We start from the raw sequence: 16,277 nt of genomic DNA on the forward strand, positions 1-16,277 counted from the left end.
TTTCTGGGTAGCGTGCCACGTGCCCGTATAGCCAGAGTTGGCGTTCCCGCACTATGCGGGTATTACAGTATATGTCATTCTAGCGAAATCCGATGAATTTGCGAAGGCACTTGGTACCAAAGGCATTGACACGCCTCTCCAAGTCCCTATATTTAGTGTCCATGTCTCACAGCCACAGAGTAAGACAAGAAGCACAAGCCACTTAAAGATCCGGATCTTTATCCTTCTACACGGGTATCGACAACGCCATGTACTCGTGCTGAGGGAATCCATAACACCGTCACGTGGGCCAAGACAGTCCGCCGCAAAACTTCCTGGCGAGACCCTCCATTGTTATGAACTGCTACGCTACCAAGGTTGTGAAATTTTCCAAGATCTCAATGTCCTCACCACACGCATGTGACTGTGCTGTTTCATCTAGCAAGCTCCAAACACCTTGGTCTTGGCCCAGGAGACATGCTGAAGTCCCAAGGGCTTCGCCTCTTCGTGCAGTGCCTCGAGAGCCGTCACCAAAATCTCCAGCGACTCCGCCAGGATTACTGCATCATAAGCAAAAACAAAGTCAGTGACCCTGGTATTGCCAATGGATAATGGATAATCCACAGCTCTGCCTAATACCCAGTCCTTGTGTTGACAAGTAATAACAATATTCTCGTAAAATGTAGCCTGGTATCGAAAGTTCTCATAGTTTACCTTCAAGGTGTATCGGTTTTCAATGTATGATTCTAGGGACACTATTCTAATTGTGGAGCCAAATGGCCGCTGTGTTGGTGGGATGATGAAAGTTAATTGATTCTTCCTCCTCTTCCTTTAAGAACACCAATAATTTTGCAACAGAGAAAACCGAGTTGATCAATTTACCTCCTCCCTTCTCTCCACCACTTTTTTTTTTCTCCTCCTCATTTATCAACAACGATAAAAAGTAACAGTTACTTGAAAAGGTTTTCTTGCATTTTCTTTTCATATAATCACAAATGGTTCGTGAAAGACAGTAATTTCAGTGCCCTATTTTTAATATATTTAATTTTTCGAAGTGATTTTTTTTTTCTGTATTGGTTGAAGGGATTATTATTATTATTATTACTATTATTATTATTATTATTATTATTATTATTATTATTATTATTATTACAAGAATGAACACTTTAATTCTCAGCTATTAAGGAATCCAAGGCCAGTGAGACGGAGATGAGCACTAAGGCCACGCGTAGTGTCTGCTCACCCACCCCCTAAAAAAAAAAAATCCCCCCGCATCAATAGATAAACATGACCTCATAGGCGCGATTCACTCATCTTAGTTTTTTTTTTTTTACAACAAAGGAGACAGCTCAAGGGCACAAAAAAAGGAAACAATAAAAAAAAAAAGCCCGCTACTCGCTTTATTTTATCTTTCGCTGAATAAAAAAGAATAATAAAGGCCATTACTCTATATATATTCACCCATCTATTTATTTAACTGTCTATCTATCTGTCTGTCTATATGTCTATCTATCTAGTTATCTATCTTTCTACCTCTCTGCCTCTTTATGTATCCATGTCTCAGCCTCTCTCTATCCATTTACCCATCTATCTATTAACTGTCTATCTATCTGTCTATCCATATGTCTATCTATCTAGCTATCTATCTTTCTACCTCTGCCTCTTTATGTATCCATGTCTCTCAGTCTCTCTCTATCCATTTAGCCATCTATCTGTTTAACTGTCTATCTATCTGTCTATCTATATGTCTGTCTATCTAGCTATCTATCTTTCTACCTCTCTGTCTCTTTATGTATCCATGTCTCTCAGTCTCTCTCTATCCATTTAGCCATCTATCTGTTTAACTGTCTATCTGTCTGTCTATCTATATGTCTGTCTATCTATCTATCTGTCTACCTCTCTGCCTCTTTATGTATCCATGTCTCTCAGTCTCTCTCTATCCATTTAGCCATCTATCTGTTTAACTGTCTATCTGTCTGTCTATCTATATGTCTATCTATCTAGCTATCTATCTTTCTACCTCTCTGTCTCTTTATGTATCCACGTCTCTCAGTCTCTATCCATTTACCCATCTATCTATTTAACTGTCTATCTATCTGTCTATCCATATGTCTATCTATCTATCTATCTATCTTTCTACCTCTCTGTCTCTTTATGTATCCATGTCTCTCAGTCTCTCTCTATCCATTTACCCATCTATCTATTTAACTGTCTATCTATCTGTCTATCTATATGTCTATCTATCTATCTATCTTTCTACCTCTCTGCCTCTTTATGTATCCATGTCTCTCAGTCTCTCTCTATTCATTTAGCCATCTATCTGTTTAACTGTCTATCTATCTGTCTATCTATATGTCTATCTATCTATCTATCTTTCTACCTCTCTGCCTCTTTATGTATCCATGTCTCTCAGTCTCTCTCTATCCATCCATCTATAAGTTTAACAGGAGTGGTTGTCTATTCTCTGGTTAGCTAAGAAGGCATCTCACTATATCAATCCTCTCCTGCACTGAAATATATAAGTTTAACAGGAGTGGTTGTCTATTCTCTGGTTAGCTAAGAAGGCATCTCACTATACCTCTCCTGCACTGAAATATCCTCTGGTGTCTTTGTAGCGATTGTCTTCAGTGTATGACGCCGTAGAGCTCAACCCAACCACGCATGTCGCGCTAATCTGCTTAAAGTTGAAAATAGAGAATGAAGAGAATCATGAATGTATTAAAAAACTTGGGAACTGTAGGCGACTTATTAGGACATGCGTCAAGGAGAATGTCACGTGCGCACACACACACACACACACACACACACACACACACACACACACACACACTGTTTTGCATTATAATATGTTAAGTCTTAATCTTGACTAGTTTGTTAAGATTTTTTTTTAGATGTTCAAATAGCTTCTTTTGATGTTAGAGAGAGAGAGAGAGAGAGAGAGAGAGAGAGAGAGAGAGAGAGAGAGAGAGAGAGAGAGAGAGAGAGAGAGAGAGAGAGAGAGAGAGAGAGAGAGAGAGAGAGAGACCTTTTAACTTTAACGGTAGAATATAAAGAAGAAAATGAAATAGAAAATACAAGAAAATAAAGATTGAAAAGGAAAGAAATTAAGAAATAAAAAGCAATATAACGGTAAAATCACACACATTTAATTTGATAAAGAAAAGAAGGAAAACAAAACAGAAAAAAAAGAAAAAATGAACGAAAAAAAGAAAACGCAACAAGAGAAAAACGGAGAAGACAAAAAAAGAAAAAGAAAAAGAGCTAAAAATACACAATGTCAGTTTTAATAAGAAAAAAAAAGAAAAAAAAACTAAAAGAAAAAATAATGTAACAAAATAAAAACAAAAAGGACAAAAAAGAAGAAAAAGAAAAAGAAAGAAAGAAAAAACCAAAGATAATAAAAGATAAAGAAAAAAATAATGTAACAAAATAAAAAAAATAAAAAAAATAAAGAAAATAAGGAAGGAAGGAAGAGAAAAAATAAATTAACTAATTATTTCCGGCATCAATTAGTACATTACAGGTGAATAAAATTAATTAAACTTTCCGTCACCTGTCCAGAAGTAACGCTCTCTCTCTCTCTCTCTCTCTCTCTCTCTCTCACACACACACACACACATATAAGTGTGTGTGTGTGTGTGTGTGTGTGTGTGTGTGTGTGTGTGTGTGTGACAGAATCGTGAATGGGGGTAGGGAGGAAGGGAGGAGGAGGAGAAGGAGGAGGAGGAGGAGGAGGAGAAGGGAAGGATAGGGGATGAGAGAGAGAGAGAGAGAGAGAGAGAGAGAGAGAGAGAGAGATGAGGAGGAGGAGGAGGCGGGGGTGGACAGAAAAGGGGAAGGCTGCAGTGCTACCAATATAGCAGCTTTCCTCCTGATTGGGCTATTTCTACAGAACTTCCGCGGAAGACAGTTACACATCGGCGGTTTTTGCGTTTTTATAATCCCAAACACTAATTCTTTCACTAATCTATACGTGAGGGTAAAAAATACGATATAACAATGATTTACAGTACATTAACGCTCATTTGGGCTATTTTTGTGTTGTCAGACCGCGGGTTGGAGCTTGAAGATCAGCGTTACCATATTCTCGTACTCACCACATTGAATTTTTGGTTTCTGATAAGTAACTATCGCAAAAAGGCATCAATAAATACCATTTTTCATCATAAATTTAATTTTATGGTATTACTGTTGCGGGTATGATAGTTTAGGGCATGAAAACGTTATATACAATGTCTGAGTACGACAATTTAGTGAGGCTGCGAGAGAGCGAGAAGCACAGCGTTACCACATCCTCGCGCTCATAACATAGCATCTATCATCTTCAGTCCTCGAAAAACGGCCATAGCCACACCACTAACGCTATCCAATCAAAGTTCGCGTCATAACCGTAAACTATCTCATTTTATATACACGTATGGGTGAGAAAACGATGGTAATACGAGGTGCTAAGTATTCGGGAGGCTGCATGAGCGGTTTTCTCCGACGCCTCCACATCTCCCTTTAACTATTTCCAAAGGCCGAAAGAGAGACTAATCGTATTTTTAGGAGTACATTTCCACGTTCACGGTACGGAAGAAGGCTCAAACTACCACTGGGGCTAGGAAACGTCCTGTGGAAAGGCCCAAAACCCCTAGGAAAACCTTGTCAAATGTGCGCTAGGCCGCCAAGATGCTTAAGACCACGGGCGCCGCTGGTAACGCTGGAGCCGCCCCGCCGCCGCCCCGCCCCCGCCCCGCCGTCAGTGTGTTGCAGGCAGTGATGGTGTTAGGTAGTGCTCGCGCGCCTTGATGACGGCCTGGTGCCCCCTCCTCTGTGTAGCAGGGGTGCGGCTTCTGGCCCTCCTGCTGCTGCTGCTGTGCCCCTGCTGCCTCCACGCCCAGCACCACCACCAGCAGCAGCAGGACCCCGGCGCGGCGGCCTCCGGGGGGCGCCGCGCCTTGGTCACGGTCTCCCTCAACATGCAAGACCGCCACGGCAAGTACAGCCAGCAGGAGGTGACTCTGTGGGGCGCCTTCTCCCCCCTCGCCGCCGCCGCCTCCGCCGAGGGAAAGGTGATCCAGGTGAGCGGGGCAGCACCTGGGGACTCCGGGGCCAGTAACAGGGTATTGGGGGGTCTAGGGAAGGGTGTGCCATAGAGTGCCATTATTAAGGGTGTGCCATAGTGCCATTAGTAAGGGTGTGAGTGCCATTGCTACAGGAAGGGCGTTACCTGGTGATTCGCGGGGTCTAGGGTGACGGGGGAGTGCCAGCAACAGGGAAAGGGAAGTCTACGGAAGGGTGTGCCATACAGTGCCATTAGTAAGGGCGTGAGTGCCATTATTACAAAGGGTGAGCCAAGGGGATTCGCAGGGCCTGGGGTTAAGGGGGGACTAGTAACGAGGGTATTGGGTAGTTTAGAGAAGGGTGTGCCATAGTGCCATTAGTAAGGGCGTGAGTGCCATTACTACGTAGGGTGTGAACAAAAGGGTGATTCAGGTGACATGGCCGTTACCTGGTGAATTGCGGGGTCTAAGGTAACGGGGAGTGCCAGTAACATGGTATTGGGTGGTCTAGGGAAGGGTGTGCCATAGAGTGCCAACATTACGAAGGGTGTAAGAAGGGTGATTCAACTGACCAAGGGCGTTATCTGGTCTTTCGCGGGGTCTAAGGTGACGAAGGGATGCCATTGAAAGGGTACTGAGGTGTCAACGAAAGGGTTTGCGTAAGGATGCCATAGAGAGTGCCAATGCTTCGAAGGGTGTGAGCAGAAGGGGGATTCAATAGCAACAAGGGCGCTAGCAGGGGATTCTGGGGTAACGGGGGGGAACAGTAACATGGGATTAGGGTGTTTGGGGGAGGGTGTGCTATAGGGTGCCATTAGTAAGGATGTGAGTGCCATTGCTACGAAGAGTGATCCAGGTGAGAGGGGCGTTTACCTGGTGACTTTATGGCCATGGGGTGACAGGGGGGGCATTAACAGGGTATTGGGTAGTATTGGGAAGGTGTGCCATACAGGGTGCCATTAGTAGAGGTGTGAGTGCCATCAGGGTGACAGGGTGACAGGGAGTGCCAGTAACATGGGGTTGGGAAATCCACGAAAGGGTGTGTGTTTAGGGTGACAGAAAGGAGTGTGAGGGCTGCCATTACTGCGAAGGGCGTGTGAAGTGCCATAATGAGTGCCTCGTAGTGCCATAGGGCGATGTAGAAATTGTGAATAGTGTAATATCTGTGGTGTTTTGACCGTGTGTGTGTGTGTGTGTGTGTGGTGCCATATTGACGTTGGAGTGCCAGGGTGCCATAAACAGTGCCATAGGTTGCAAAAATGGTGTCTGAAAAGGGTGGGGTTATTGTGTTCTTTCGTGATAACTGACTGTGTGTATGTGTGTGTGTGTGTGTGTGTGTGTGTGCCATTGCGTGTTTTGATAAGAGGAAGAATTCGAAATTGTTTTTATTGATGTTTATGACCTGTTGTTGTTGTTGCTGTTTGTCCGTGTGCCAATAAAGAAAAAAAAGTGAATTTGACAACGTGTTTGGGCAATGACACACACACACACACACACACACACACACACACACGTTGCTAGGTTTGTGATAGAGGTGATGAAGGTAGAATATATTATTAATGTTAAAGAGAAGTGGAGAGACAGTATCTCCTCCTCCTCCTCCTCCTGCTTACTCATCCTCCTCCTTCTTCCTTGTTGATTTTGTTCTTTGTTATTGTTGCTATTTCTTTACTTTTTTTTAGTTTCTTCATTTTTTCATTCTTCGTTCCTCATTTTCTTTGTTTTTTGTTTTCTTTTATGTTCGAATTGTAATTATCTGCCTGAAATTATGTCCCATTCTTCTTCCTCCTCCTCCTCCTCCTCCTTGGAAGTCAAAACATGTGCGTATATTTTTTTCAGTATACATATGTGCGTATTTTGTATTCGTGTGTATCCCTGTGCTTTACATATGGCTACGTACACACCCAGAGAGAGAGAGAGAGAGAGAGAGAGAGAGAGAGAGAGACTTTCAAGGTAGCAACAGACATGTACGTAGATTGAGAGAGAGAGAGAGAGAGAGAGAGAGAGAGAGAGAGAGAGAGAGAGAGAGAGAGAGAGAGAGAGAGAGAGAGAGAGAGGGGGGTGGATGCCTCATGACTATTGATCTCACAGTACCTCAGAGAGAGAGAGAGAGAGAGAGAGAGAGAGAGAGAGAGAGAGAGAGAGAGAGTTTACTTGGTATTGTGGGTGATGACCAGAGTGAGACAGGGAGAGTTTGGCAGGGAAAGGGGGGGCGAGAGAGAGAGAGAGAGAGAGAGAGAGAGAGAGAGAGAGAGAGAGAGAGCAACAGCTGCGGGCAACTCTTCAAGGTTTTTTTGTATACAGCAGAGCACATCAAAGACTGCCCGCTCCCTTTCTCTCTCTCTCTCTCTCTCTCTCTCTCTCTCTCTCTCTCTCTCTCTCTCTCTCTCTCTCTCTCTCTCTCTCTCTCTCTCTCTCTCTCTCTCTCTCTCTGTGTGTGTGTGTGTGTGTGTGTGTACGCGGGAAACACATCAGGTTTACAGACATAGAAACGTGTGCGTTTTTTGGCTACTCTTGTGTACACCAATTTCTCGTCTTTACTCGCTGTGTACGTTTTAAGTGACGTCGTGTGCGTTAAAAGTTAGGAAGACAGGAAGTGGCGTACACAAGGAGGAGGAGGAGGAAGAGGAGGAGGAGGAGGGAGACACCTAAGAATTTGCAAATATATCTTCCTCCTCCTCCTCCTCCTCCTTTTCCCTCCCTTCCTCCCTCTTTCCTCCTCCTCCTCCTCCTCCTCCTCCTCCTCCTCTTTCTTCTCTATTATCACAAATCCCCTTAATGTGCGGATACGAAAGGGAGGAAGAGAGGAAGGAAGGAAGGAAGGAAGGAAGAAGAAAGGGAAGGAAAGGAAGATATGTGGAAACGAACAAGAGATGAAAGAAAAAGCGAGCGAAGGAAAGGAAAGAAGGGGCGAAGAAACGAAAGGCAGGTGAAAGGGAAATAAAGGAAAGAAATGAAGAAGTGGAGAGGAAGAAAAGATGAAATAAAGAAGAGGCAAAAGGAAGAAAGAAAACAAAAAAACAGAAAGAGAAAATGAAGAAGCGAGTGAAGGAAGAGAAAGAAAAAGGGAAAAAATGTACATGGAAAGCAAATGAGAGAGAAATAAAGAATACGAAGGAAGGAAAGAAATAGGAAAAGGAACCTATGAAAAAAAACAGGAAGGAAAAGAAAGAAAAAATACATGATAAGCCAAACGAAAGGAAAATAAAGAAGAAAGAAGAAGGAGAAATGAGAAACGAAGAAAATACATGATAAGCCAAACGAAAGGAAAATAAAGAAGAAAGAAGAAGGAGAAATGAGAAACGAAGATTGGACAAAGAAAAAGAGAAAGAAAGAAGGAAAGAAAGAGAGAGATATGAAAAAAAACAAGGAAGGAAAAGAAAGAAAAAATACATGATAAGCCAAACGAAAGGAAAATAAAGAAGAAAGAAGAAGAGAAGGAGAAATGAGAAACGAAGATTGGACAAAGAAAAAGAGAAAGAAGAAAGGAAAGAAAGAGAGATATGAAAATTAAGATATGAAAAAAACAAGGAAGGAAAAGAAAGAAAAAAATACATGAAAGCCAAACGAAAGGGAAATAAAGAAGACAGAAAAAGAGGAGAAAATGAGAAACGAAGATTGGACAAAGAAAAAAGAAAGAAAGAAGGAAGAAAAGAAAGACATGTTCAAGAAATGTGAGAGAAAGAAAGAAAGTGGAAATGAAGAAAAGGGAAAAAAAGCGAGTGAAGGAAAGGAAAAGAAAGAAGGAGAAAGGAAAGAAAGATAAAAAGCAAGAAGAAGGAAAAGAACGAGAAAACAAAAGACAAACGAAGATTAAAATGAAATAAAGAAGAGACAGAGGAAGAGAAAGCAAAGAAAAGATAAAAACTAACGAGTGAAAGAAGGAAAAAGAAGGAAGGAAAGAAAGAGGAGACATGAGAAGGAAGAGGAGGAGGAAGAGGAGGAGGAGGAGGAGGAGGGAAGAAAAGAGCTAGTGGTAATGGAAGAAGTAATGGTAGTAGTAGTAGTAGTAGTAGTAATAGTAGTAGTAGTAGTAGTAGTAGTAGTAATAGTAGTAGTAGTAGTAGTAGTAATAGTAGAATTCTCTCTCTCTCTCTCTCTCATATATAGAAGTGACCTTGCGTTCGTAAACATAATTCCTTTTACAGAGAGAGAGAGAGAGAGAGAGAGAGAGAGAGAGAGAGAGAGAGAGAGAGAGTAAATAGAATAATCAAACATACATTAAAAGGACAAAAAATGTCTAGGAAAGGGAAAAAATTGTATAGGAAAGAAAAGACGCACTTGAGAGAGAGAGAGAGAGAGAGAGAGAGAGAGAGAGAGAGAGAGAGAGAGAGAGAGAGAGGCGCCTCATTTAATCAATTGTAAATTCTTTGATAACAAGTGTCTGTCTGTGTGTCTGTCTACCTGTCTCCCTGTCTGTCTGTCTTTTGTTTCCCTGTCTCATTATCAGTCTATCTTTTTGTCTGTTTTTTTTGTGTGTGTTTTTCTGTCTTCTCTTTCTATTTGTGTTTGTCTGTATATCTATTTTTCGTGTACAGTATATCTCTCTCTCTCTCTCTCTCTCTCAATGTGCGGGCGTAGGTAGAATTACGTGAAAGCTAACTTTAAATTGTCTGAGAAGAATGTGTTAAACTCTTTGTGTGTGTGTGTGTGTGTGTGTGTGTGTGTGTGTGTGTGTGTGTGTGTGTGTGTGTGTGTGTGTGTGTGTGTATTTACGCTCCCAAGTTTCCTCTTCCTCACTCTTTTTTAATTCCTCCACCTCTCTCTCTCTCTCTCTCTGAATATAAGATGATATCTGTCGGTTTGTTTGATGAAGATAAAAGAGAGAGAGAGAGAGAGAGAGAGAGAGAGAGAGAGAGAGAGAGAGAGAGAGAGAGAGAGAGAGAGTCACCTAGCAATTCTTCAAACACAGGTGAGAATTTTTAATGAATTTGGCCATATCATACCTCCTCTTCCTCCTCCTCCTCCTCCTATTGCTATTTCCCATTCTTTTAGCATTTTTTTTCCTTTCTCCTTCTTCATCATTTGAATCTTCTTTTCCTACTTGCACACGAGAGAGAGAGAGAGAGAGAGAGAGAGAGAGAGAGAGAGGAAGCTGGTAGGGAAAGGGAGAGATGGAAAGGAAAGGAGAGAGGGAGAGGGGGGTTGACTCCTCCTCCTCCTCCTCCTCCTCCTCCGTCTCCTCCTCCCTCACGTCGGTTTCTTTGATGTTAAACTGTTTTTGTCATCTGATGGTGGGAGGAGTCTCTCTCTCTCTCTCTCTCTCTCTCTCTCTCTCTCTCAAGTGCGTCTTTTCTATCCTATACTCTTTTTTTTTCCTTACCTAGTCATTTTTTGTCCTTTTAATGTATGTTTTATTATTTTATTTACTCTCTCTCTCTCTCTCTCTCTCTCTCTCTCTCTCTCTCTCTCTCTCTCTCTCTCTCTCCCGGTCCATGTCGCTGCCTGTGAGTCTTTCGAAGAGAATTAATAAGTCGCTCACCTGTGTGGAGGCGCAGGTGTGTGTGTGTGTGTGTGTTCGTATCGTCCCTCCATCGTGTGTGCCTGTCTGTGTGTGTGTGTGTGTGTGTGTGTGTGTGTGTGTGTGTGTATCGTCCTTCCATCGTGTGTGCCTCTGTGTGTGTGTGTGTGTGTGTGTGTGTGTGTGTGTGTGTGTGTGTGTGTGTGTTGACTGTTGCTATATTCCATTGTTAAAAAAAAAAGTAAAAAATATATCCTACGAAACCAGAAATGGCAGACTTACTTAACAATGGAATGAATAATGTATAGATGAATAGAATGAATAAGGAAAGAAAGAAAGGAAGAAAGAAAAATGGATGATGACATGCAGCGAAAGAAGGAAAGAAAGAAAGAGAGCAACAAAGGAAAGAATGAAGAAGAGAAAGAAAGAAAGAAAGAAAGAAAGGATGGGCAACGAGAGAGAGAGAGAGAGAGAGAGAGAGAGAGAGAGAGAGAGAGAGAGAGAGAGAGAGAGAGAGAGAATTAGGAAGTAGAGAAAGAAAGAAAGAAAGAAAGAAAGAAAGAAAGAAAGAAAGAAAGAAAGAAAAGAAAGAAAGAATAGGCAACGAAAGAGAGAACGTAGGAATGAGAAAGAAAGAAAGAAAGAAAGAATAGGGAACAAAAGAGAGAAAGAAAGAATGAACCACAAAAGAAAGAAAGAAAGAAAAGAAAGAAAGAAAGAAAGAAAGGGGAACAAAAGAGAGAAAGAAAAAATGAACCACAAAAGAAAGAAAGAAAGAAAGAATGGGGAACAAAAGAGAGAAAGAAAGAATGAACCACAAAAGAAAGAAAGAAAGAAAGAAAGAATGGGGAACAAAAGAGAGAAAGAAAGAATGAACCACTAAAGAAAGAAAGAAAGAAAGAATGGGGAACAAAAGAAAGAAAGAATGAACCACAAAAGAAAGAAAAGAAAGAAAGAAAGAAAGAATGGGGAACAAAAGAGAGAAAGAAAGAATGAACCACAAAAGAAAGAAAAGAAAGAAAGAAAGAAAGAAAGAATGGGGAACAAAAGAGAGAAAGAAAGAATGAACCACAAAAGAAAGAAAGAAAGAATGGGGAACAAAAGAGAGAAAGAAAGAATGACCCAGAAAAGAGAGAAAGAAAGAAAAGAAAGAAAGAAAGAATAGGGAACAAAAGAGAGAAAGAAAGAATGACCCAGAAAAGAGAGAAAGAAAAGAAAGAAGGAAAGAAAGAAAGAATGGGGAACAAAGGAGAGAAAGAAAGAAAAGAAAGAAATAATGAGCAACAAAAGAGAAAAAGAAAGAATGAACCACAAAAGAAAGAAAAAAAAAGGAACAAAGGAAAAAAAAAATAGAGCAACGATAAAGATATAGAAAAAAAAAGAACAGAGAAACAACAACAAAATAGAGAAAGAAATAATAGATGATGAATATTTACTTACACAGAAAAAGAATAGAAAAAAAAACAATAAGTACAACCACCACCACCATCACCACCATCATTATCATCATCAATATTACCTGGTTGTGAGGCTTGGACAGGTAACAAAGGAGAGAGAGAGAGAGAGAGAGAGAGAGAGAGAGAGAGAGAGAGAGAGAGAGAGAGAGAGAGAGAGAGAGAGAGAGAGAGAAAGGAGGGGAAAGGAGAGAGAGAAAGGAGGAGGAGAGAGAGGAAAGAAAGATTGGGGAGAGAGAGAGAGAGGTTGGAGAGAGAGAGAGAGAGAGAGAGAGAGAGAGAGAGAGAGAGAGGGCAAAACAGAGAGAGAGAGAGGGCAAACTCTCTCTCTCTCTCCTCATCATTCCAAGGATTACATATCGCCATATAACACACACACACACACACACACACACACACACACAGATGCGCACATAACAAAGAAACATACACCCACACAAACAAAGAAACACACATACAGACAAAGAAATAAACAAAACACACACACACACACACACCACATCACAAAGAACCGCATACAAGGAAACAAGTAAACAAATCTAAACAAACATACCCACAACACACACACACACACACACACACACACGGCACTACACATAAAAGCAACAATTCTCTTCTTTGATATCTTAAAATTAATGTAGCACACACACACACACACACACACACACACACACACACACACACAAGGGTAGCATCGTGTGTGGTCTTAAACCCCTCCCCCCCCTCCGCCCCCCCCACCCCGTCTCCCCCTCTTTAAAAATACACTAGTCGGCACCCTTTTAAGTAGACGAAATAATGTGGAAAATAGAATAATAGAACGACAACAATAAATTCCTCCACTACTACTACTACTACTACTACTACTACTACTACTACTACAAGAATTATAATGGTAACAACAGCAACAACAATAATAATAATAATAATAATAATAATAATAATAATAATGATAATGATAATGTTTTAACTAATTTACAAGGACATGAGAAGATAAATATAGATAAAAGTGTTATTATAGAGGAGGAGAAGAAGGAAGAGAGGAAGAAATATGAACAAATAAGAAAATACCACGAAACTGAACAAGCCAGCACAAAAATCAAGAACAAAAACAAACAAAAAATAGACGATAAACGATATAACAAAACACTAAGTAATGTGATCCCGTTAAAAAAGCAGATTCTCGTGGCTGGAATGTACATTAGGTCTGGGTCTTGGCTGCTTTCCACATGCTCATTGATAGTAGTTCTCTATCATTGTGCGTCTGTTCTTTATTTCATCTTCCAAACGTCCATTCTCTTGTGGGACTCGTAACATAGGCCTAGTCCAGCATCCTTATCTAGTTCTTATTCTCCTTTTTATCCTTCCTTTCTTCATACCTTTCTTTAATCTTCTCGTGTTACTTACTTATCTTTTATCATTATTTTTCTCAACCATTTCTTTCTTTCGTTAATCTCTCTTAGTCCAGCATCCTTCTCTAAGTCTTCCTCTCCTCAAATCCTTCCTTCCTTCCTTTCTTCGTTTAATCTTTCCCACGTTGTCTATTCCTTATCTTTTATCATGACTTCTCTACTATTTCTTTCTTTCGTTAATCTCTCTTTGTCCAGCATCCTTCTCTTAGTCTTCCTCTCCTCAAATCATTCCTTCCTTCCTTCCTTCCTTTAATCTTCCTCACACGTTGCTTGCTTCCTATCTTTTATCATGTTTTGTCCTTACCTCTTCTTTCTCACGTCTTTCATCTCATTTTTGGTCTTCCTCCTCTCTCTATCCTTCCTTCCTTCCTTCCTTCCTTTAATCTTCCTCACACGCTGCTTACTTCCTATCTTTTATCATGTTTTGTCCCTACCTCTTCTTTTTCACGTCTTTCATCTCATATTTGGTCTTCCTTCTCTCTCTATCCCTCCTTCCTTCTTTCCTTCCTTTAATCTTCCTCACACGTTGCTTACTTCCTATCTTTTATCATGTTTTGTCCCTACCTCTTCTTTCTCACGTCTTTCATCTCATATTTGGTCTTCCTCCTCTCTCTATCCTTCCTTCCTTCCTTCCTTCCTTTAATCTTCCTCACACGTTGCTTCCTATCTTTTATCATGTTTTGTCCCTACCTCTTCTTTCTCACGTCTTTCATCTCATATTTGGTCTTCCTCCTCTCTCTATCCCTCCTTCCTTCTTTCCTTCCTTTAATCTTCTTCCCACGCAACCTTTTCCCTCTTTCATCATGTCTTGTCTGCTGTTTATTTCTCTTCACTCTTCCTTTCTTTCATCTCCCTTCCTTTTCTTCCTAAGTTCTCTTTATCTTTCTCTTGTCTTAACCACTTATTTCTCTTTCTTCTCTTCCCTCTTCCTTTTCTTCCATCCTTTGATCTCCTTTACTTTCCTTCCTTCGTTTTCTCTATCATTCTCTTGCATTCACTTTCATTCTTTCTTGTCTTTCTTCTTCCCTTTCTCCCTCTTACTTTCTTTTCCACGCTTTCTCCGTCATTCTTTTGTGTTTGCCATTTTTTTCTCTCTTTCTTTTCCTTCCTTCGTTCTCTCTATCATTCTCTTGTATTCACTATTTCATTCTTTCTTCTCTTTCTTCTTCCCTTTCTCTCCCTTACTTTCCTTTCTACGCTTTCTCCGTCATTCTTTTGTGTTTGCCATTTCTTTCTCTCTTCCTTCTTCTCCTTCTTACCTTTCTATCATTGCCTTGTCAACCATTTCTTTCTCTCCTCCTCTCTTCCATTCATTTTCCTTCCTTCCCTTCCCTTTCTTTCCCTCCTACGGTCTCTTTATCATCCTCTTCTCACGCTCTCAACGCTCCATTTCACTCTCCTTTGATGCTTCGATGGAAATTGTGATAAATAATTAATATGACGTCGTGCCAAAAGGGAAATTGTTGTACCTTGGATAGTCATGTTTTTTTTTTTGTTGTTTTTTTCCTGATAAAGAGATCCTGATACTGTTTTGATCTTTGCTAGAGTGAAGAATAGAGGATAGAAAGATAGTTAACACAAATAGATAGTTACATAGAGGGATATTAAAGCAAACTCGTCGATATAGTATCCCTTATTCATGTTATCGTAGTTCTGTGTGAGTTATCGTATCTCTGGCAGCCGCGGCACCACCAAGGGAAAGGTTGTCGTACGGTGATGGTGTTGCTGATGGTGGTGGTGGCGGTGTTTGTGATGGTGGTGGTGGCGGCCCATCACACACACACACACACACACACAGACTGATGATGATGATGGAAAAAATATATTGTTTGTTGCTGTGTTGTGTGTGTGTGTGTGTGTGTGTGTGTGTGTGTTCTCATGTTTTTTTTCTCTATTATTATCTTTCTATTCTTTGTTATATATTTCGTCGGCCTCATCCGTTGTGTGTGTGTGTGTGTGTGTGTGTGTGTGTGTGTGTGTGTGTGTGTGATGTTGCCGCACACACGTGTTTTCCTTACATGTGTTACAGCCATGTACGTCACAGATTCCTTCTTTATGACTCTCTCTCTCTCTCTCTCTCTCTCTCTCTCTCTCTCTCTCTCTCTCTCTTCACACACACACACACACACACACACACACTTTAGTATTGATGTTTATGTATATATGAAAACTTGCAACTATACTTTCATATAAAAACTTGCACGAGGACCTGAATGGCTATATGTGTGGAGTAGCATTTAGTGACAGAGGGAGTTCAACACTAGAAAACAATAGAAAAGATGTGATATTATAACATTTTGCACACCAAGAAAGGGAGAACACTGTGGAATTACAAATAAACAGACTTACAGAGAACAGGGAAAGACAATGATTTGGTTGTGAACGGAAATTTAGAAAGCAAGATTGACAAGATATATGAAAACAATAGAAAAAGTGGGATATTATAACATTTTGCACAAGTGGAAAGAGAGAACATCTTGGACCTACACTCAAAGAACAAAACATACTGAAAACATTGAAAAAAAATGATTTGGTTGTGATCAGGAAAGGTGGAGAGAACAGTTAATACACACAAAGAATCAAAACTTACTGAAAATATTGAAAGAAAATGATTTGGTTGTGATCAGGAAATACAAAAAATAAGATTGACGAGTTACATAGAAAACAATAGAAAAAGTGAGATGTTATAACATTTTGCACAAGTGGAAAGAGAGAACATCTTGGACCTACCCTCAAAGAACAAAACATACTGAAAACATTGAAAAGAAAAAATGGTTTGGTTGTGATCAGGAAAGGTGGAGAGCAAGATTGACAAGATGCATAGAAAAAAATAGAAAAGAAATATTATAAATTAAAAAAAGAGGCGGCAGCGCTTAGTGAGACGCCTGGCGAGCGAAATGTGAGTTACCCGTGGCGAGGGAATTGACGG

The 16,277-nt window shown here is 40.6% G+C and overlaps 1 protein-coding gene and 1 long non-coding RNA gene across 3 annotated transcripts in view; one reads left to right on the forward strand and one right to left on the reverse strand.

Moving 5' to 3' along the window:
- Positions 1-4,514: 4,514 nt before the first annotated feature.
- LOC127000793 (E3 ubiquitin-protein ligase ZNRF3-like) overlaps positions 4,515-16,277 on the forward strand; it is a 52,355-nt gene continuing 40,592 nt past the window's right edge. For both annotated transcript variants that reach the window (XM_050864840.1, XM_050864841.1), the window contains exon 1: positions 4,515-5,042. In XM_050864840.1, coding sequence (XP_050720797.1) covers positions 4,770-5,042 — 273 coding nt within the window. In that variant the 5' untranslated portion in view covers positions 4,515-4,769. The remainder of the gene's footprint in view (positions 5,043-16,277) is intronic.
- On the reverse strand, positions 13,502-15,275 carry LOC127000794 (uncharacterized). The gene is made up of 2 exons (XR_007754528.1): positions 14,039-15,275; positions 13,502-13,652 (listed from the first exon to the last, which is right to left on the reverse strand). It is a non-coding gene; the product is annotated as an uncharacterized LOC127000794 (long non-coding RNA).

This window comes from Eriocheir sinensis, chromosome 19 (assembly GCF_024679095.1).
Source record: "Eriocheir sinensis breed Jianghai 21 chromosome 19, ASM2467909v1, whole genome shotgun sequence".
NCBI lineage: Eukaryota > Metazoa > Arthropoda > Malacostraca > Decapoda > Varunidae > Eriocheir > Eriocheir sinensis.